The 21,603-nt window shown below is 49.5% G+C and overlaps 1 protein-coding gene across 7 annotated transcripts in view; it reads left to right on the top strand.

Annotated features, from left to right (window-relative positions):
• The window catches only part of LOC127033611 (zinc finger protein 420-like), a 496,719-nt gene that overhangs the window by 162,862 nt on the left and 312,254 nt on the right, over nt 1–21,603 (top strand). Inside the window, exons 1-3 of one of the 7 annotated variants that reach the window (XM_050921577.1) lie at nt 1,799–1,888; nt 5,589–5,668; nt 5,970–6,051. The exons of the other annotated variants lie outside the window; for them this stretch is intronic. Of the exons in view, the coding sequence (XP_050777534.1) occupies nt 1,799–1,888; nt 5,589–5,668; nt 5,970–6,051 (252 nt within the window). Of the gene's footprint in view, nt 1–1,798; nt 1,889–5,588; nt 5,669–5,969; nt 6,052–21,603 lie in introns of those variants that run through there. 7 annotated transcript variants of the gene reach the window in all.

Genomic DNA, 21,603 nt, shown 5'->3' with positions numbered 1-21,603 from the left:
AGTCACACAGGCAGAGGGACCCCTGGGAGATGCCTCTTTAACAGGAAAATGGAAGGCCTGGAGGGCAAGAAAGATCCATGGCCTGTCACTAGCAAATAATGTTCACAATGGATCCACCCCAGAGGTGGCTGCATCTTAGCACTGCGGGAATCAACTCCTCACAGAGACCTTTTGTCATGGGGTTTGGGATACTTCTCAACTCACACTGCACTCAGAGTGACCTCCTCATCTCGTGCCAGCTGGAGAAAAGAAAAGAGTCCAGCCAACTCTCCCGTTGCCAGCTGGGAACCACTGATCCCCCAAACAGGGGGAGGCCTCGGCTTTGATGTGTATTAAATATCTGGCTGGTCTCTTTCATCAGCAAACATTGTAACACAGATAAAGGGAGAAGAAATGGTTCTCAAAGGAGAGGGGAAAGATCAACACCAGGAAATTTAACCCCCTGCAGCCTCCAGGATGGAGAATGATTCAGGGCAACAGGCTTCCTCCAAGAAAGGAGAAGTTGCTGGGATTGCGGATCATGGGGAACAGCCCCAAACAGGAAAGGATTTTTAATTGATATTTGAAAATAAGGTAGAAATGAAAGAGAAAGGCTGGAAATCAGAGAGATTTTGGCTCTATTTTTGCAAATAATAGAGAGGAAAATGGAAAATCAAAGGGATTTTATACCAGTTTATATCAGAGATGAGGTAAAAATCTCAGTGTTTCACATCAATATTTGTTAAATGAATAGAGAGGAAATAGGCACCATTTGCAAACATTTTATTTTCATGTTCAAAAACCTGAGAAAAGGGGCAAATCTAAGATTGTCTTGGTATTTTATAATTAGAGAAATGGGAAAATCTCAGGGCATAGTCAATTAGAAATATATAACTAGAAAGAAGTGCAGCAATTGTTTACAGTACTTTATATCAACCTTTGAGATTTGCATAAAAAACGTGTCACGAACTATGCAACTGAAGGTGAAAAATCAGCATCATGGAGAGACCAGGGGGAAATCGGGGGAGACAAGAGAGCTGATCATTGGAGGGGAAAGGGGGGAAATCTCCCCAGATTTTATAGCCCGTGTCAGACACTTAGAGAGAAAAGGGGCAGAACTAGAGAGAATTAGTATCGGGGGTGAGAGGCAAGTGGCACAACAGGGGAAGGATCCAATTAACTCCCCTCCCCCCAGGAATTTCATGTTGGCCCAGAGACAGTTCAACTCCCTTCCCAAATCCCACTGACCTTGCCCCCCCCTACAACTCCAGCTTCTCTCCTCCCTGCCCGACACCCCTTCCCCCCACAGGGACCCCCCCGAGCGGGCCGGGGCGGATTCTGCTGCAGCTCCACTGGGGCCGAGGCAGCTGCGAGGCTTCTCCCAGGTTCCTCGGAGCAGAGTCACCTTCCCGCCCCCCCCAACCTGGGGTTTCTCACTCCGTGGGGGCTCCGGGCCAGGGCTGGGGCGGGCAGAGCCCGGGGCTCCCCAGAGGACGGGGCCCAGCTGCAGAAAGCCTCCCTCGGCCGGGCCCCCCCGCACAGTCCCCCCCGGGGAGCAGCAGCGACTCAACCCGCCCGCCTCACATGCAGCCCGCAGCAGCAGCTTTGTTCTCCCACCCCCAGCGAGGCTCGCACGAAGGCCCCGGGCAGGCTGGGAGATGTAGTTCCTGACTCACCCGGAAGCGGAAGTGACGTTAGCGAGGGAGTCGGAAACGGGCTGCGAAGGAACGGTGGGCGGTGCGGCTCTCCCTGTCTCACGCTGGACCCTTGGAGCCTCTCCTGAGGCCGGGGAAGGGTTTGTGCCATTGGAGACCTGGGCATGCGCAGATCGCGGCAGGAGAGCCTTTCATTAACCCCTGCGTGCCCGGCCTGGGCCCTGCCTGCCCTGCTGCGGAGCTGCAGCCTCCAGGTCCCGGAGCGAGCCCCAGGGGCGGGGCTGGGCCGGGCGGTGACTCTGCCCCAGGGTCCGGGTTGGGGCGGGGGGACCTCGGATCTCACAGTGCCGGGATCTGCTCCCTGGCGGGCGGGGGGGGGGTTCAGCCCCCACGGGGGGCCTTGGAGCTGCTGTCCCTGCAGGAGTCCAGTGCCCCCTGGGCCCGGCCCTACTCTGGGGCCCCACAGCAGGTGCTGGGGGAGGGGCCCAGCCGGGGGTGTGAGACCGGGCTGCGGGGGCTGGGAAAGGGGTGGATGGGAAATGTCTCTGCAGCCCGGACATGGCCAGGGGGGAGAAGAAGAGCAGGTGACCCCTGAGGAACAGGGAGAGAAAGGGGAGGGCTGAGATCCCCTCGGATTTACCGCTGACCTGTCCCATGGGGACCTCCCTCCTCTCTTGTCCTGCCGCCTTTCTCCCTGGAGAGCAATGAACAACACCCAGGGTGACCCCCCTTTCCCTCAAATCCCTGAGAAGTTCCCTGTTCCCCTCTCTCGTTTGTGCCCCGTTTCCTCTCCCCTTTGCCAATGGCCAGTTCCAATCTTAGGTTTGGGATGTTTCCCCCCATTTTCATCTGCAGTGATTTGTCCTTGTGTAGGTGGGAAATGGTTTCCCTGAGTGATTTCTGAACTGGGCAGAGGCTGGGGGAGCCCTGAGACAGGGACACCTCTGGGCTAGGGGGGCCCTCTCTGCTGGCAACAGGGCATGGGAAGGCCCAGGAAGGGGAAGAAGGAGCAAATGTCCCCTATAGAGAGGGTCCAGCCCCAGGCTGCTACCAATAGCACATTCCTACACCAGATCCGGGGGGGAGGGAGGCTTTCTCCAGCTGAGACATACCTCCTGGGCAGCCCCGGTCTCTGCCCGCACCAGCCCCCCAGGCTCCAGCCCTCTGGTGAGTGAGAGACCCTGTTGGGAGGGAGGGAGTCCTGGGCCCTGGCAGGAAAGTGACTCTCTCCCCTCAGATCTTATTGTTTTTCTCTCATGTTATCAAATATGTGATATTTGATATATTCATTTAAAATACCCTAAACATTTGTCCCACTTGCCTCTAGTTGTCTATTTCTAATTGAATATGCCCTGAGATTTTCCCCGGTCTCTCTAATTATAAAATACTGAAAAAATCTCAGATTTACACCTTTTTTTCGGATTCTTGAATATGGATAGAAAATGTTTGCAAATGTTGCCCATTTTCTCTTTATTCATTTTTCAAATATGCATGGGAAACACTCAGATTTTACCTCCTGTCAACAACTGATAAAAAATCCCTCTGATTTTCCACTTTTCTCTCTATAGTTTACCAAATGGATCCAAAATCCCTCAGATTTCCACCTTTCACTTTCATTTCTGAACACTGATCTCAAATCTCAGTTTTTCCCTCTTTCTGTGTCATTATCAAATGTCAGTTAAAAATCCTCTTGAGTTTTGGGCTCTTTCCCATGGTTTCTAAATCCCAACAACTTGTTTCTTGGGGGCAGAGCTGAAAGTAAGCTGGTATGGTACAGCGTACTGGCAAGAGCCGGTATGCTGTGCCAGAACACATCGACTTCCACGGCGGCGATTGAAAGGGCTCTGGGCTGCCCGCGGCTGCAGGCAGTCCAGAGCCCTTTGAATCCCTGCCCCAGCTGGGATTTAAAGGGCTCAGAGCTCGGCTGTGAGCAGCCCAGAACACTTTCAATCCTGGCCATGGTGGGATTTAAAAGGCTCAGAGCTCCCCACGGCTGTGGGCAGCCCAGAGCCCTTTAACTCCTGTCCACGGCTGAGATTTAAAGGGCTCAGAGCTCCCCGCTGCTGCGGGCAGCCCAGAGCCCTTTGAATCCCGGCCGCGGCTCTGGTGGCAGGGCTGGGGCTGGGATTTAAAGAGCTCAGAGCTCCGCACCGCTGCTGGCAGCCCAGAGCCCTTTGAATCCTGACCACGGCTCTGGCAGCCTGGCTGAGGCCAGGATTTAAAGGTCTCTGGGCTTCCGTCAGCAGCAGGAGCTCTGGGCCCTTTAAATCCCTGCCTCAGCCCTGGAAAGCTCGGGGTTCCCCCTGGTGGCCAGAGCCCCAGGCCCTTTAATTTTCCCCTGAGCCCCAGGGGGCTCCCAGCCACCTCTGCAGCTGGGAGCCCCTGGTTAATTTAAAGGCTCTGGGTCTCCCAGCCACAGCTGGTTCCCCTGGGCCTTTTAAATCGTGAGAGGCCACACCTCTTCTGGATGAGGCCACGCCTCCCTCAGGACTCTGGCAGTACTGGTAAATCCTGTAAATAACTTTCACCCCTGCTTGGGGGAGCCTGTTGCCCTGAGTCCTTCTCCATCCTGGATGTTGAAGAGGGTGAAATTGCCCAGTGATCATCTTTCCCTGTCTCCTTTGCGAATCATTTGTTCCCTCCTTTAGCTTTGTTAAAATGTTTGCTGAAGAAAGTGTTACTGAAATATCGGGACAGTCTAGCTAAGAGTCAATTAACAGCCTGACAGGAATAAGGAAAAATGCTTTATTCTGCAGAAAAAGGAGAGCCTGTACCTTGGTACAAAAGACTCTGTCTTACACAAATTTCACAAACCTTTTATACACATTCAGACAAAGACCCTTGCATGTTAATACTTGATTGGTAAGTGTAAAATCTCATGCTCCCGTTATCTAGGTAGTATTAACTGGTTTGAAGCAAGATTTTCCTGCTTTGAGGCACAGGAAAAGAGATAGTGCAGAAGTTCAGGCTACTGTGTCCATGAGCAGTACTCACCCCCTGCCCTACTGGCTGCTTGTAATCTATTAAAGGGGGTCAGCCAGCTTTCACCTCTGCAGCTGGGAGCCCCTGGTTAATTTAAAGGCTCTGGGTCTCCCAGCCACAGCTGGTTCCCCAAGGCCTTTAAATCTTGAGAGGCCACACCTCTTCTGAATGAGGCCACGCCCCCCTCAGGACTCCGGCAGTACCGGTAAATCCTGTAAATTACTTTCACCCCTGCTTGGGGGGAGCCTGTTGCCCTGAGTCATTCTCCATCCTGGATGTTGAAGGGGGTTAAATTACCCAGTGATCATCTTTCCCTGTCTCCTTTGCGAATCATTTGTTCCCTCCTTTAGCTTTGTTAAAATGTTTGCCGAAGAAAGAGACCAGCCAGATATTTAATACACATCAAAGCCAGAGGCCTCCCCCTGTTTGGGGGATCAGGGGTTCCCAGCTGGTAACAGGAGAGTTGGCTGGTCCCTTTTGTTTTCTCCCACTAGCACAGGATGAGGAGGTCACTCTGAGTGCAGTGTGGCTGGAGAAGTATCCTAAACCCCAAGACAAATGGTCTCTGTGAAAGGTTGCTTCCCGCAGTGCTAAGATGTAGCCACCTCTGGGGTGGATCCGTGGTGGCCATTATTTGCTAGTGACAGGGCATGGTCATTTCTTACCTATTTTGTCCCTCCAGGCCTTCCATTTTCCTGTTAAAGAAACATCGCCCAGGGCTCCCTCTGCCTGTGTGACTGGCCAGCAGGGGGCGGTGATAACTTTCTATCCACTCTCTAACACTGTGAGGTGAAATCACAGATTTTGCTTTTGTCCCCTCTTGAAAACTGCAGGAACTTCCAGTTCCATTGGGAAAATTTGTGCCTCAAGTCTTTTTCCTAGATCTGGGGGGTGAGGGAGGTGGGAGAGGGGTCTGTGCTGGGAAATGACCTTAATTAAAGCTGCTTCTCTGCTCTGCTCTACCCTGCCCAGGTGAACAAGAAAAGGAGCGGTCAGAGGAAAAGCCAGTTCCTGACTCCATATTCCCGCTGCTGGGGTGTGGCTGCTGTGGAGTCAGTGTCCACGGGAATCTCCCACAGTGATACCTTGGGTTCTGCTCTTTTCTAGCCTTGTGTTGAGAGACTTTGTTACAGGGTGGGGTGAGGGAGAAGGGAGGTTAAATGTCTCTGTGTGCTTAGCCTGGCAGGAAGGGCCAGGTCTACACTATAATCAAGAGAAGAAGCATTTTCTCAGGATGGCAGAATGTAGGATGTCTGTCTGCAGGAGAAGGGCCTGGGGGACTTATGATGTGAAATTAACTAAAGCCTATTCTGAAACCCCCACAATTACCTTTCTCACCCTCCAATGCTGCAGAGTGACCTCCATCTTTCACTCCATTTCATCCAGTCCTCCCATGGCACAGGGAAGAGAAATGGCTGCAGTGGAGCCAGCCCAGGTAGGGATTATTGGTGGTGGTGGTGGGGGGTGATTGGTGGGTTCCTGCTGGAGGAGAGGGACAGCAAATACAGCGGAGGTTTGCACAGTCTGGTCTGGAGCTGCCCCTCTCTTCATCCTCAGCACCTCACAATGAGGAGGGTGTTGGGCTTCCTACCAGGGAGCTCTACCTGAACCCTACTAGGGGCTCCATCTCCTGTATTAATCTGTGGCTAGTAGGTGTGTGATGGATCTGCTGGGAGAGATGGGGCTCTCTTCATCCCCTCACCCTGGTATTTGCTGGATACTCTGAGCGGGGTAGGTTGGGACTCTGTTGACTGCGATCCACCAGAGCTTCCATTTGATTTGGAGTGTGAGTGGGGAGCAGATACTGAGTGTTGGGCTCTCGCTCTTTCAGGGGCCGATGACCTTTGAGGAGGTGGCTTTGCATTTCACCAGGGAAGAGTGGGCTCTGCTGAACCCCACTCAGAGAGCCCTCTACTGGGATGTCATGCTGGAGAATTATGAGACTGTGACCTCGCTGGGTAAGAATTCCTGTCCCCTCGGTTCTTGGAAGGGGAAATGAAGCGTGAAGGTTCATGCCACCCCCACCGTGCCATCTGTACTCTGTCCTGTTGCAGCATCACCCCAGTATGCCAGTGACACACACACTACCAGAGACCCTCCCCTGTTGCAGAATACTTTGGGAACAGAGCACAGAAGCAGTATCACACAGTGTCAAATATCTCCTGTTTGCTCAAAGAAAAATGGGGGGTTAGGTCCAGCGTAATGAAAAGAAGCTTCCTACCGCCGGCCTTCTCTCAAACGCTGAGCCTTCTCTACCCAAACCAGAATGTTATTGGAATGTAACAAGCAGGCTGCTGGAGTCAGAGCTGCCAGTCCAGGGTTACTTATCACACGGACTCTCGGTGCATCGTTCAATGCTGGCTGCGGGTATCCAGACAGGGGAGCTCCAGCAGCAGAACATTGAAGCTCACCCAAGATTACAGATGACACAATTCCTCACTGATCTGGATTGCACCCCAGCATGTGAAAATGGCCTAGGTTGGTAGTGACATTTCTTGAGACATGGAGAGTCTTGCTCCCCTATCACCATGTGTAATAACAATAACAGGCACGGCCGAATATGGAAAAGTGATTGTCCAGCTTGCTTTTGACCTGCATCGTATTTTACAATATATTCCAAATAAGGGAATTAATGTGCAACGTATGTGTCATTGTTTTTGGTTTTAAGCTTTAAAAGGCTTGTGTGATTTTTAGCTCTGGGGGACAATATTCCACTAGTTGTCTCCCCCTGTGCACTTTTAACCAAGAAAAGAGCCTCAGGCTGAGCTGATTCAAAATCAATCGTATGGTCGTTTTCCACAACAACTTCAAGTGGTCCCTGTGATGGAATGTAAATGTCTTCTTCACACCTTCGCCCTTCAGGAGAATGTCTGTTTGACCAGTTGTTTGCCTTGCTGTCTCTGAGGAACTGATCTGTGGGTGTTCCTCAGAATTGTAACTTTTTCAGTAATATCATACTGTCAAATCTCATAACTTCACATACAGTGTTACTCCACATTTTAACAGGAGGATAATATTCAGTAGGTTATGGGTTTTCAAATCATACCTCACAAGCCATACTGCATACAAAATGGAGAAAACACCAGGGAAAAGCTTCCTTTTTTTTGTGCATCTTTCTGAAGTTTTATAAAGTTAACATCTATTTTTGTCCTTTTCTTTAAAGTTAGGTCAAACCCACACTTCAAGGTATTTCATAACCTGCCATGTCTAGAAATTCTTTGCTACCAGTACAAATGGCTTCAGGACCAAATACACTTTTCTCTGCACTTCCTGTGGGCAAGTGAACAGAAAAAACATTTTCAATCTCTGTAGAGATTCTTGAATGTAAGCAAATGCTGTAACTGGGAATTACCATCTTAGAGCAGTGCCGCCTTCTCTTCCTGTTTGCAAAGAACTAGAAATGAGCTGTATGCAGATACCTCATCAAATATTTCTTTTCTTTCCACAGTGCTATTAGAAGAAACCACTGTCAGGACACCTGGACCAGTAGGAAAGAGGATTTTGTAATTAGCTTTAAGAACTAGGCCAGGCATGTAGGTTCCTGCAAACAAGAAAAATTTTTTTTTTAAAGCAGCATACATCCCTGGAGTTAACTTTTGCTTTTTGACACAACTTCCTTAAATGCTTTACTATCATTAATAGTCAGTAGGGCTCGGATGCTCAATTGTACAGTGTATGTTTAATTTTTTTTTCATTTTTATAAGTAAGTTGACATTAAACTTTTATCAATAAACTTTTGGTAACTGAATTGTTTTTCTTAACTATGTGAACAATGGACTGTATATTTTTTTACAGACTGAAACGTACCCATCAGATATATTTTACCTCTCAACTATATTAAACGTGTCTGAATGAAATTTGTATTTGTTTCTTATTGGCATATTCCCACTAATTTTGTGGGGAGGAAGGACAATTAACTTCATTGTAATTATACCAAATCTGCTGTGGTATCTAAATTGCAGAGTTGTCTTTTTGATTAGTCAGTGTCGCCATTACAGTAAAAATATGTATACAGTGAAGAGCAAGGAATTAATACATTTATAGCTGTTACCACAAAAGCTTTACTCCTCTCTTGGTTTGTATAGGCCCCCATCGTAGCATCTGAGCACCCAGGAAAGTTAATTAGTTGCCTGACTAGTGATAGGATCTATGTTCTCCCTTATTTAAAGCTGGGCACTACCAGCTGGATTGGTTACTTTTTTCACAAAAGTTATGGAGATGAGGGAGCAAAAACTTAGACTTGTAGGAGAATGGGAGATTCCGTCTTTACTATGTTGTCGCTGTTGCACCACCATACAGTGTAAGCTATCCCAATACAGAATTTTGTTAAAGTATGGGCTTTGGATCAGGCCATGAAGTAATGAAAGGTTAGAGTGGGAATGTTAGTAACGTTTGGCTCGAGATGGCTGAGAACAGAATTTAAACAGATGGTGCATGGATGGCAGCAGGGGAGTTTGTTGTGCATTTCTAACCATTTGCTTTGCAGATTTAGCCGTTATATGAATATATATATATAGAAATGCTCAAAGCAAGAAAGGCTACCTGTCCTCAGAGTTTGGAATCCTCTCTGCTGTGAGTTCATGGGATGTCCTCCTTGCTCTCTCTTCAGCTTGATTTCTAACAGTAAGACTGCAAGGTAGCAAACAGATAACGCAGTTAAGTTTCTATAAGGAAGAGCTTGAAACTACAGCCAATTGTTGATGTTTAATATTTTACACACATTTGGTTCCCTTACCTAAAAGGGATAGAAATTACCTGTACCCTTTGATTTCCTGGTTCTCCTTGTGCACTAGTTTTCCATCAGTGTAAATCCAGCAACTTTAGCAAAGCTACTCCAGTTGCCAGGAGAATTTGGTTATCCAATGTAGTTTATCAGCGCAATCTAGAGGGAGTTTGGTATATGCTTCAGAATGAAAAGCTCCTTTGTTTGTAGCCTGCACCCAGATCCCAGGTTATTTTTAAATGCCAATAGGAGTTTTAAGTGCCATCAGAACTGAGTCATTTCAACAGCCCATTTGGGAACTAGCTTGCTTTGTACCATTTTACCACTTCTGCTGCTTTTTCTGTGCCTGACCGAGAGTGTCAGATAAAAGGGCGGCAGAGGAGTTATCAGCAATTCAAAGGAAATAGTGCGAAGGGAAATTTCTATGAATCCATTAAGTCAGTGTACAGAAAATGCTTTTATTTCCTTTTCTTGGACAATCTCTAGCTCTGGGTGTATCTTACACGTATACACTTGTGGGTTAAACCATCCTGGACTCTTTGATTTTACCAGTGTTCTACGGTTGTCAATATACTGGAACTTGGAGGTTCATTTACTCAGTGAGGTGTGGAAATTACTCAGCTGGTGATGTTTTCTCAGGACTAGATCCAAATGTCTCTCAATCCAGGGGTGGATCTGGGCACCAGCAAAGCAAGCAGGTGCTCGGGTAGCCCAATTGCAGGGGCAGCAGGGATCCAGCCTGGGAGCTGAGAACCAACGGGGCCCTGGGAGCTGTAGTTCCTTGATTAGCTCATGCTGCAGCTTGCTGTGAATGGAGAGCTGCACTGGGAAGGGCTCAGAGACCATATTTTAACATTCAAAAAAGAGGACACTCTCCCGGACTCGGTCAGACCCCCTGTGCCCGGCTGCTTGCCCTCAGAACCACCCTGAATCCCCCCGCAGCCACCCAGGTGACCACAGGGGAAAACCCCGGCCCCGGAGCAGACTCACCTGCACTCGCTTGGGACCTCTGCGCTCAGCCCACAGCCTGCAGGACCACTCCAAATCCACCAACAGCCACCCAGACGAGGCGAGGCGAGGCCTGGCCTGGTGTCCAGCTCCCACAGGCTTCCTCCCTGGAAAACCAGTGGCCCCCAAAACCACAGCAGGAGACCCCGGACCCGGGCCACATTCTCCCAGACTCAATCGGTCCCCCTGCGCCCAGCCACAGAACTGCCCCAAATTCACCAGCGGCCTCACCTGGCGGGATAGATGGCAGGTGTCTGACTCCCTCCCGCTTGCCCCATTTGGGACTCACAGCCTCCAAAGTAATGGCGTTTGCTTTAAGCTTATGCTATTTGATCTCTTTCAGGGTACGTTTTGGTTCTGAGAGGTAAAAGGCTGCTGTGTGCGTGGTGCTAGGGAGTGAGGGAGCAAAGGTTGATTGCAGAGGTGGTGCATGTGCCACAAAAGTTGTGGGGGCCCGACCCCTGCCCCAGCTCTGGTCCCAGAGGCCAGAATTTGCATAAACCCACCCGCTGACCTGTGACTTAAGAATTTTGCCCTGCTAACTCTTCCAGCAAACCAGGCCAAAGAAAGTGTATGCAAGCGCTGTACCGCAGCCCCCGTGCTCTTTTCGGTTCCTTCCCACAGAACTTTCACTGCATACCAGTCCAGTTCCTTGCTGTTGCTTGTCTAAGAGTTGCATGCAGATGCTAGAGCGTACCCTGAGCTGATTCCCCACTTTAGTGCTCTATATAGCCTTGCCTGTCTGTGGCGCAATAGGTCAGCGTGTTCGGCTGTTAACCAAAGGGCTGGTGGTTCGAGCCCACCTGGGGATGGTGATGAGCCCGTGCTACTTCCTTGTTTCCCCGAGGCCTGCAGGGAGCCTCCAAAGTCCCATTTTGCTGCCTCTTGGCCTCAGTGCTTTCAGCTGGTGGCCCACAGAGCGTGCTGGATGCCATTCAGAAACCCATCTTCCAGCAGCGGTGCCGGAGGCTCAGGCTTAATCCTCGAGACCGAGCAGAAAAACTTTCAGCCGGGAACATTTTGCTGCCTTCCCGCCTCCGCCAAAGCGGCAAGGGAGAAGGGGATGAGACACGCCTGCTCAAAGACGCCTCCCTCCCACTTCCCTGTAGGCTGTGCTCTCTTGGCCTGCCTCATGCCTCCGTCAGGAAAGAGCAGCCATGCTGCCCAAGCCTGAGTCACGTGCGCAGCCTGGCCTGCCCCGGCTGACGGCGCGCAGAGCCACGCGAGTCAATGGCAGTTCGAGTCGGTAGCCTCGGCTCTTTCCCCTGACAGCCACACAGCACTGCCTAGCGCCCCGAGAGCCTCCCTCGTGTTCTCCCGCAGCCCCCCGGGGTAGGTGGGAAAAGGAGACCAGGAAGCACTGGGGCCTCATTCTGGGACAGGAGGCCCTTGCCACACCCAGACCTCCCTCTTACCTTCAGCCCAGGCAGCCAGAGGTGCCAGGTGGCCGCCTCAGCCACCTCTTGCCGCTCTGCTGGTCACCGCCTTGCTGAAAGGCCCAGAGGGAAAAGAAACAAGCACACACATAGCAGAGAATGGTTTTGATCTATCAACCTCTGGGTTATAGGCCTAGTACACTTCCACTACACCACTCTGCTGGCTTTTCACAGTCCTGCCACCTAGCCGGCACTATGCAGATTAGTGCCTTATGTGCTCTCGCGCTGGCAGGCGGATGCGCAAGCTGCTAGGCAGCTGCCCCGGTCACAGGATTTTACAGCATCTAGAGGGTAAAAGAGATCTCTTTGGGGTTTGGACCCCACTGGGAGCTGGGTAGCTGAGTGCCGGAGACGGGAGCACTTCTTAAACTGTTTTCAGTTAAGTCTTCAGCTGGTGGGGGATGAGGTTCAGCCTTGGATCCGTGTCTGCAGCAGGCAAGTGCCTCTGGCTCAATTGGCCCCCCTCGCTGTCTTAGCAGACTAAAACCCGGAGCAAACGCACACGCCTTGCAAAGGAAGAGGAGCCGAGATCTCGAACAAATGTCAACATTTTATTAAGATGACGTTCAAAGAAAAAAAAAGGGTACGGTACAGTGTTTAGGCGCAGAAGTTTCTGGTGATCAGGGAACAACGTACAGATTACCCAGAGCGTGCGAAGTTCGGTTTAAGATTGGGTGGCATAAGGAATACATAATCTGCAGTGGCCTCGACCGGGGGTAAAAGGTTAACGTACAGACACTGAGTTAGGAGGGTACGTTGTCCATGTGAGGGCTAAGTTCAGGTGTGGAGTATAACGAGCGGATACAACGATGAGGATGGATTGACCCGCATTTGGTGAGTTTGAATGTTCAGTGTTTTTTAATCTTTTCCACAATCTAGTTTAAGCAGGGTGGCTATGAACTCTACCCTGCCATCTGTTGGTGATCTGGTGTAAAGGCCTTTTGAGGCTGCTGTCATTTGCATGGTTCCACCCACCCCGGATTGCATGATGGGAGTGCTTGTCCAAATGGTCATTTCAGCTGCTGTGGGATCCCCAGTCTCTTTGTTATTGGGGCAGGAGTAATGCAGTGTATTTTGCTGTTCATTTTGGATCAAGGAGAGAGTAACTGTACCTGGCATTTGAGGCCTGAGAGCTTCACCCTCGCCTGAAAAGTACTCATCATTAAGGGGTTTGGGTTCCCAATGGCCAAGGCTTGTAGGAGGCTGGAATGGATATTTGTTTGGTTGTTGGTGGTCTGTGCTTATGTCTGCTGGTTTCTTTCTTGGTGTATAGAGACAGAGATGTTGTTAGTGGTGCAATGATTTTCCTTAAGCTTATGCTATTTGATTTGTTTCAGGGTAGATTTTGGTTTTGAGAGGTAAAAGGCTGCTCTGTGTGTGGTGCTAGGGAGTGAGATAGCAAAAAGTTGATTGCAGAGGTGGTGCATGTGCCACAAAAGTTGTGGGGGCCTGACTGCTGCCCCAGTTCTGGTCCCAGAGGCCAGAATTTGCATAACCCCCCCCCCCGCTGATCTGTGACTAAGAATTTTGTCCTGCTAACTCTTCCAGCAAAACAGGCCAAAGAAAGTGTATGCAAGCGCTGTACCGCAGCCCCTGTGCTCTTTTCGGTCCCTTCCCACAGAACTTTCACTGCATACCAGTCCAGTTCCTTGCTGTTGCTTGTCTAAGAGCTGCATGCAGATGCTAGAGCATACCCTGAGCTGATTCCCCACTTTTGTGCTCTGTCCAGCCTTGCCCGTCCATGTCTCTGTGGTGCAATGGGTCAACGCAATGGGTCAGAGCAAGTCTCAGGGGAGGGGCAGAGAGGTGTTGGTGGTGGGCAGTACAGGTCTCGGGGAGGGGCAGAGAGGCGCAAGCAGTGGGCTGGGCTGAGATGGGCAGGGGAGGGGCAGAGAGGCGCAAGCAGTGGGCTGGGCTGAGCTGGGCAGGGGAGGGGCAGAGAGGCGTGGGTGGCAGGCAGGATTGGTGTCACAGGAGGGGCAGAGAGGTGCGGGTGGTGGGCAGAGCAAGTCTCAGTGGAGGGGCAGAGAGGTGTGGGTGGTGGGCAGTACGTCAGGGGAGGAGCAGAGAGGTCCAAGCGGTGGGCTGGGCTGCGGAGGGGAGGGGCAGAGAGGCGTGGGTGGCAGGCAGGATGGGTGTCACACGAGAGGCAGAGAGGTGTGGGTGGTGGGCAGACCTTGGGGCAGAGGGTGTAGAAGCACGAGCAGCAGGCAAGGAGGCCTCAAGGGAGGAGAGGAGTGAGCAAGAGGTGGACTAGCTTCTAGGGAGCTTCCAGTGCTCACGCCCAGCCTCTCCACATGCAAGAGTCATGGGCTACCTGTTCTCTGGATCTTCATTAACCAAGCCCCTCCCCAAGCTGTGTTGATGGGAGAAGCACTCCTGTTCACACAGCGCTATCTGCATCAGGATTCAGTTGATATAACTGCATCCTCGGGGGTGTGTGAATTTTTTACACACCTGTGTAATGTGGGTACACCCACCAAATTTTGTAGCTTAGATCTGTCCAAAGAATCACTCACACAAACCTTGAGAGTAAAACGTCACCTGCTCCTCTGCTTTACAGAAACCAAACACAAGTAAAGCTTGTCAGGCCCCTGTGGGGGTTGGCAAACAGTCAGGTGTGGGCAGATAGGATGCTTTAAATAACAGCAGGCACCATGGAATAGCTGGTTAAAGCACCCTGTTTAGTAAACAGGAGATCCTTGGCTCAACTCCCAGTGATGCCTTGAGAAGTGGCTTTTGGGGCACCTGCCATTGGTACTGTCAGAAAACAAAATTCAGAGCTAGATGGACCAATCATCTGTCCCAGTATGGTTATTTCTATGGTTTAAATCACACTCACAGGCACTGATAACAGAGTTCCTGAAAGTTTGGGTGTTAAGAGCTGATAGGTCAGTAGTCCAGTCCACTCAAGGATGATCCCCTCCCTCTGGGTCAGGGGCAGGTCTGAGCTCTCACACCAAATGCCCATTGTGGCTCCCAAAATCTGTGGGTGGCTAATTTAGTTTACACCCAAGGTTGAGACCTTCTTTGTGCACCGTGTCTGGGAATGAAAATCCTAACTCCCCTTTGAAATAATGAATGCAGCAGGACTTGAGTCTGTCACTGCCCCAAAGCAGACAGACCAATGGAGAACTGCCATGAGTCCAGGGTAATACTTCACGGCGGTTTTACCATTTCCACTTGCTAAACTCCCTCCCAGCCTTCTGGGCTCCTAGAGCAGGGTACTGAGTCTGAGCCGAGACAAGTACACTGCAACTTTACTCTAGACCTAACTGCATGATCCTGATTAATCCGACACGGGCCAGCCGAGGGTGTTTCATTGCACTGGAGACATAACCTAATGTTATGTCTACACAGTGATTAAAACACCCAGGGCACTGTCTCAAAGCCCAGGTCAGCTGACTCAGGGTTATGGGGCTTGGGCTGCAAGACTATAAAATTACAGGGCAGACATATGTACTTGAGCCCAACTTCTGAGACCCCACCCAGGCTTCAGTGTGAACACAAATATCTGTACCAAAGTTTTTAGCCCCACAGCTTTACCTCCATGAACCCAAGTCAGATGACCCAGGCCAGCCATGCTGCCATCTTTATCCCAGGAGAGATGGACTCTAAGGGTACGTCTCCATTGCAATGGAAGCCCAGGTGTTGCGCGCTGTGCTCAAAGCAGCACCCTGGAAACCTCATATTAACCACTCTCATATAATGATGACATGGTTTGTACAAAGTCTGCCTGGTGAGATATCATTTCAAAATCTTGATCTGTTGAACATTAATATCTTGTTGGATTGTGTGTGCTCGCATTGGTTGGGAAGTTAAGAAGTTTTGCTCTGTATGCATTACTGAGATATGTTATGAGGTTGGGAAATGTCCCCCCACCAGCCTTTCAGGTGTGACAAGGGAGGAGCCCGACTTGCTGCTATCCCATTGAAGGTATCCACACTCCCAAGGATTATCCCAGGAACCTTGCACAACGCAGACTTCTCCGAGATAGCCCAGCAACAATGAACACTGCTTGACTCACATTGTAGCAAGGGTATTTCCTAGCAAGTTGGAAGAAACTATGAAAGGGGGAGGTAGAGAAATTATGAACACATCTGGAGGACAAACACTGAACTGAGATAAATCAGAAGAGAATAATAATAATACATTCAAATCCAAGTCCCCAAACAGACTAGTATTGGTTTTTCAGCAGAAAATTTTCAGTTTGGGGGATTTTGTTTTCTCAATCAGAGTTTGCCAAGGGAAGCAGGGAGAAAATGTTTGAGTTGCCTCCTTCAGAACAGCTTGGCCTAGACACTAGCTCTGGTTCACGGTTGTGGCCTTGCTCAGGATAGGGGTCTTTTAATTATTTGGGAAGGTCCCAGGGTGTTTGGGGGAGATTATGAGGATGTTATTTTTTGAGATAAAAACTAAGAAATACAGGACTAGAGAAAATATTTTTTAGAAATCTGGGATTTAGACATTTAATTTAAAGCAAGTGGGGGAGTCTGAGTTTCTGAGAAGGTTTTTGTTTGCAAGAAGCAACATTGTTGGGTCTGTTATTATACCAAAGAGGGAGATGGTTGTCTGTAAAGGAGAGGTGAAAACTATATACACCTGAAGAAGATTCAATTTGAACCCACGCATGCAGAGAACAATGGATTAGTAGTCCATCATCTTAACCACTCAGCCATCTCATCTGAACTGTTAAAAAGAGGGACAGGAGAAGCAATTTAAGGCTGGCAATGATAGGGACAAAATGGAGTTTTTAAATACTAAGCGAAAGCAGGGGCTGAATGAACTCCCCCTCACATCTAGTGAGGAGCTGGGGAAAAGACTTCAGGAACAGATTGTGTTTGCACCGACACATTTAATCTGCCTAGGTATGCAGCACGATGGGGCCGCTTCCCCAAAATGACCAGTTTTGGCTGGTGACGGGTTACAAATCACTTTAGCACTGAGTGGAATGAAATGTTATTATGCTTCCTGTATGAGTGAAGGGCAGCAGAACATACCTAGTCTGTCCTGATGGAGGGGTAGGTGGGTGAGGAATAGCTTTTATTGGACTGCATAGAAGTGATTGAGGACGTCACCCTAAACCAGTGGTCCCCAAACATTTCACACTGTGCCCTCTTAACCGTGGCTAAGGCCTCCGGCAGCCGCGATCGAGAACCAGGGCTGGGAGTGGGGCTGTGGCTTGCTGGGGAGACGGGTTCAGACACAAGTAAGGGGGTCGTGGCTGGGCCAGGGGCTCAGGCTCAGGCTGAGGGTAGGGTGGGCGAAGAGCTGGAACAGAGTGGGGCTGAGTGGTGCTCCCTCGCTGCCCTCCATGGGGGCTGGCTCAACCCTGAGGTGCCTCCATGAACATTCCTCTGTGCCCCTCTAGGAGGCATGCCCCACATTTTGGGAATCACTGCCCTAAACTGACCCCTAGTCACTAAGCAGGGGCTAGTGAGGCCAAAGCCCAGGGACAGGGAGCTTTGCCAGAGTGGCGCCTGCAGGTCACATGCTGGGGGCTGACACAGGCTCAGTGCTCTGGAACAGCTCTGAGCCAAACCCAGAGGAGTGTTGTCAGAAGCTACTAGTGTGGTGCTCTGCTCTGCTCTCTCCTTGTTGGTATCACTCGGCTGCGTGCATGTGTTCCCTCTGTGTGCTGCCCCAGCTCTGCGCAGATAGTTGACACAGCAGACTCGAAGATAACCCCCAAATGACCACAGAGACTAGTAAGGTACGAAGGCACATCGGCCAGGTTTATTGCCATATGGACACAATTGCAGTTCCCTCCAGATTGTTACTCTACAGGGCATACTACGAGAAAGTGTCCCCGGTCAATGGACTCGGCTCAGTTAGTGGCGGGACTTTCCACTGTCCCCTAGGCCGGACAAAGACATCACCCCAGGGATACATTTTTATACACAGGTACAAACAAGTTACACATCACTCCTGATGTATTGAGGTACAACCCTTCTACGTAGCAAGGTACAACCCCTCTATGTAATAAAGTGCCGCCTCTCACCTTGTACATGTTGGTTTGAACAAAACAACTCTATCCATCATATTACCCTTTTGCCCCTGTCATTGGGATGGGTCAGTCTGTTCCTTGTTATCTGTGTGGAATGTGCAAGTATGTGAATGTTCTGATCTCTAGTGTTCAGTACCTTTTAGGTACGTATCTTCTTGCAGCATCAGCCCTTTCCTTGCCAGCTTCTGTGAGCAGGGCCTGCCTCTGGCTCACAGCTTCACTTTGCTTTATGTTAGCAAAGTCTTGGCCATTACTTTAGTTCAGGCCTCAGGCCTCATACTGGGCCTTCACTTACTACAGCAGAGTCCTCATCAGTGTGACACTGCCCAGGGGACGCTGTCACTGGGGGAAACCTCCTTGTCTTCAGCACGTCCTGGGACTGACCTTGGACTTTTCAGCACCCCTGTTCCATGCCAAGAGCTTCCTGTAGTGAAGCACCTTAGCACGACCCCTGGGAAAGCCTTACACTCCCCGCAAAGGAGTCATGCACCCCCAACTTCCACAATCCCCAGTGACTCTCAGCCAGCGTTGTAAAACAGAAGGTTTATTAGTGCTCTGGAATACAGCCTGGGAAAGTTCTTTGTTAGCATAGGAAGTAGGAGATTCAGCAAAGGCCATCTTCATGAGACCCAAAACTCAGAGCCTGGGCTCTCCCCTTGAGTCCCAAAACCAGCAGACTCCTTGCTTCCAACAGCCCAGCTCAGCCAGGCCCTTTTGTCCCTCTTCTGTCCTTTTTTCTGATTCCCTGGTAACCTGCTCACCTGGCCTCCACCCTTTCTTCGTTCTCTGAAGGGCGTAAATCACACCGTGTAGAGGTCAAGCAGAGGAGTTTATTGCACACAGCACTGGAGGAGTGTCACCTTGCTTATTAGTCTCAGAGGCACTTTCAATTAACTGATTACAACAAAATATATAGATTTCCCATGGGCAGGGGAAAGTGACGGGGTAAGCACTTCCGCACCCCAGCTTAGGTTTTGCAGCAAGACAAGATAAGCATATTAGCCAATGGTTAACAAGTTACATAATGTTTCCATCCATGGTCTCAAGTTAGCAAGTTAACATTTAATGAATACTTTGATAAAATGTTATTAGTACAAAATATATATGTTGAATTCTGATTTGGAGTCCATAGGAATGGAGCAACTCTTTGATTGTCCAACAGGTACATTCCTAGGGGTTAAAGCAAAGGAATAGTGAAAATATATGACAATAAAGATTGTTTTTTGTCTGTCTTAAGGCAGGGATTGGTTCCTCGGAAGGTAGGTGGAAGGATGCCATATCTTATACTGACATGTGCCAACTTCTCACAAACTCAAGGTTGGATCTGTGGGAAGAACATCTCCCTACAGAAGAGACTAACACAATAGGAAAAGGGATTCTTTGTTCAATCTGCAACTCTGAATAAGACACAATTCTTTAGTTCTTAGCTCCAACACCTGGCAATTTGCTGACCAGGCCTATCTTAGCAAGCAAGGCTTTCTGTTTACCCCAGCTTTCTCTTAGCTGATCACGATTTGCTAGGCCTCTGATCCCTTGACTGTACTCTGGATTTTGGGTCTGGAAAAGAGCTGGCACAATCCATAGAACAGGTTGTTATATAAACTGCACATGGATTTTATCCCTTTACACCCAGTAATGGCAAAGTTCTTGGTTCAGGCTTGTAGCAGTCATGGAATAAACTGCAGGTTGAAATCAAGTCTCTGGAGTCCATCCACAGCTGGGATGGGTCATTCAGTCCTTTGTAGAGAGCTTCAGTTCGTAGCAAAGTCCCTCCAGAGGTGTGAAGCAGGATTGAAAACAAGGTGGAGATGAGGCATCAGCATTTTATAGTATCTTGCCACGTGGTCTTTGCTTTCTCCAACATGTGACATAGAAAAACCTTAGAGTTCTGTCCATAGGCAGGTCCCCACATACCTTGCTGAGTTACAAGGTGTATCTGCTTTTCTCAATGGGTCGATTGTATAGCTGATGGTCCTTAATGGGCCATCAAGCAGGCTGGGCAGAACTGACACTAAATTGTCTGGGATGTGCCCTGGAAGCATAGCACAAGTTTGAAATATTGGCAGCATAGAGCCAATATTTATAACGTCAACTACAAAAAATGATACACATCTAGAGATAGCATAATTCTAATCAGCCAATCAGAACCTCTCCATAGACCCCTTACACGACAACCTTTCTACAATATTGGCTGAAAATATATAACAGTGGTCGCAATGGTGATTTATACAGTTACAGGTTATGTCAATAATGTCACAGGAAGTGGCACGGCATCAGTGAGACTGATACTGGAATACTGCCTCCAGTTTTGGTGTCCTCATTTGAAAAAGATGTTGTGAAATTGGAGCTGGGGTAGCTAAGAGCCACCAAGTGTTCTGAGGCTGGAGAAAAATGCCTTCTAGTGAGCTATTGAACGAGCTCAACCTGTTTAGCTTATCAAAAGAAAATTGAAAGGTGACTTCATTGAAGTCTTGAAGTACCTTAAGGGAGAGAAAATATTGGGTATTAAAGGGCTCTTTAATCTAGCAGAGAAAGGCATAACAAGACCCAGTGACTGGACAGTGAAAAGAGACAAATTCATATTACAAATAAGGCAAAATATTCAACAGCGAGGATGTCTCACCACAGGAACAAGCTACCAAGGAAAGTGGTGGATTCACCATCTCTTGATGTCATTTAATGAAGACTAGATGCCTTTCTGGAATGTGTTTGCCCCAAAAGTAGCTATTGTGTCATACAGGAGGCCTGTGATATGCAGGGGGTCAGATTAGCTGCTTTATTGGTCTCTTCTGGCCATAAAGTCAACTAATTTCTGAAAAACTGAGTGTAGCATTGGTAGCAGCATCTGATGTTTTCCAGTCTAGCCGGCTTGCTGCCTAGAACGAATGCTCCTTGAGTAGAGTGACCAAGGGGAGTAGCTCAAACCTCCAAAGTGCCTGGCCAGGGGCAGGACATTAGCACAGCAAGGGAGGGGTGTGTCAGTGACATCACAAAGGCCTTTTGCAGGACCTCACACTATTGGTCAAAAGTGGTGGGGAGGTGGTGACCTCACAGAGAGATGCTGACATCAGCCAGGCAGAACAGGGGCAAGGGGCCAGGGAAACCTCAGAGATCCCTGTGGCTTTGCTTCAGCAAGTCTCCTTCTCCAGGTCTCTCTTTGAGGACTGGAAGAGTATTCGGGTTCATGTACGTGAGCGCCAGGAGGAACTTCTTCCAAGTTTTCTCTTTCCCTCTTCCTGATTTTATTAGAAAACAGCCATCCCTGTTTAGAAGGTAAGAGCCTCCTCGAGGGAAGGTGTGTCCTGGGCATGTCACAGTTCGGATGTCGGTGCCCCCTCACACACACTGTAAGGAATTTCCTGCCACCCTGCTCTATGTTTGCAGTGCGGGAGAGAGCAGCATTCCACGGCAGTGATTTGCTCCTGGCTGCCAGAGCAAAGCAGCAGGCTCAGCTGTCAGAACTTCCCAGAGCAATGAAAGGGGAGGGGCCCATGGCTCTGTTGCAGGAATGCAGGGCAGGCGAGTTCACGGCGGGCATTGTGCGATACTGGAGGAGGCTAGTTATGGTGATATAATGAACAGCAGCGTCTACTCTGTCACTTTAAGTTTGCTGCAGAAAGCTCTAGACCTCTCATCGAAGTTGTTTTATTTTGTCAGCAAAATAGGGCAGTTTTGTCCCCAGATGCGGCATTGCAGTGTGTGCACCAGCCACAAGCTGCTGATCGAAGTAGCTTTGTGTGTTTTTCACACACCTGAGCAACATAGTTCTGCTGAAACAACTTTGTAGTGCAGACCTGGCCAAAGATTCACTCA

The sequence above is a fragment of the Gopherus flavomarginatus genome, chromosome 13 (assembly GCF_025201925.1).
Source record: "Gopherus flavomarginatus isolate rGopFla2 chromosome 13, rGopFla2.mat.asm, whole genome shotgun sequence".
Taxonomy (NCBI): domain Eukaryota; kingdom Metazoa; phylum Chordata; order Testudines; family Testudinidae; genus Gopherus; species Gopherus flavomarginatus.
This window is presented reverse-complemented; position numbering and strand designations above follow the sequence as displayed.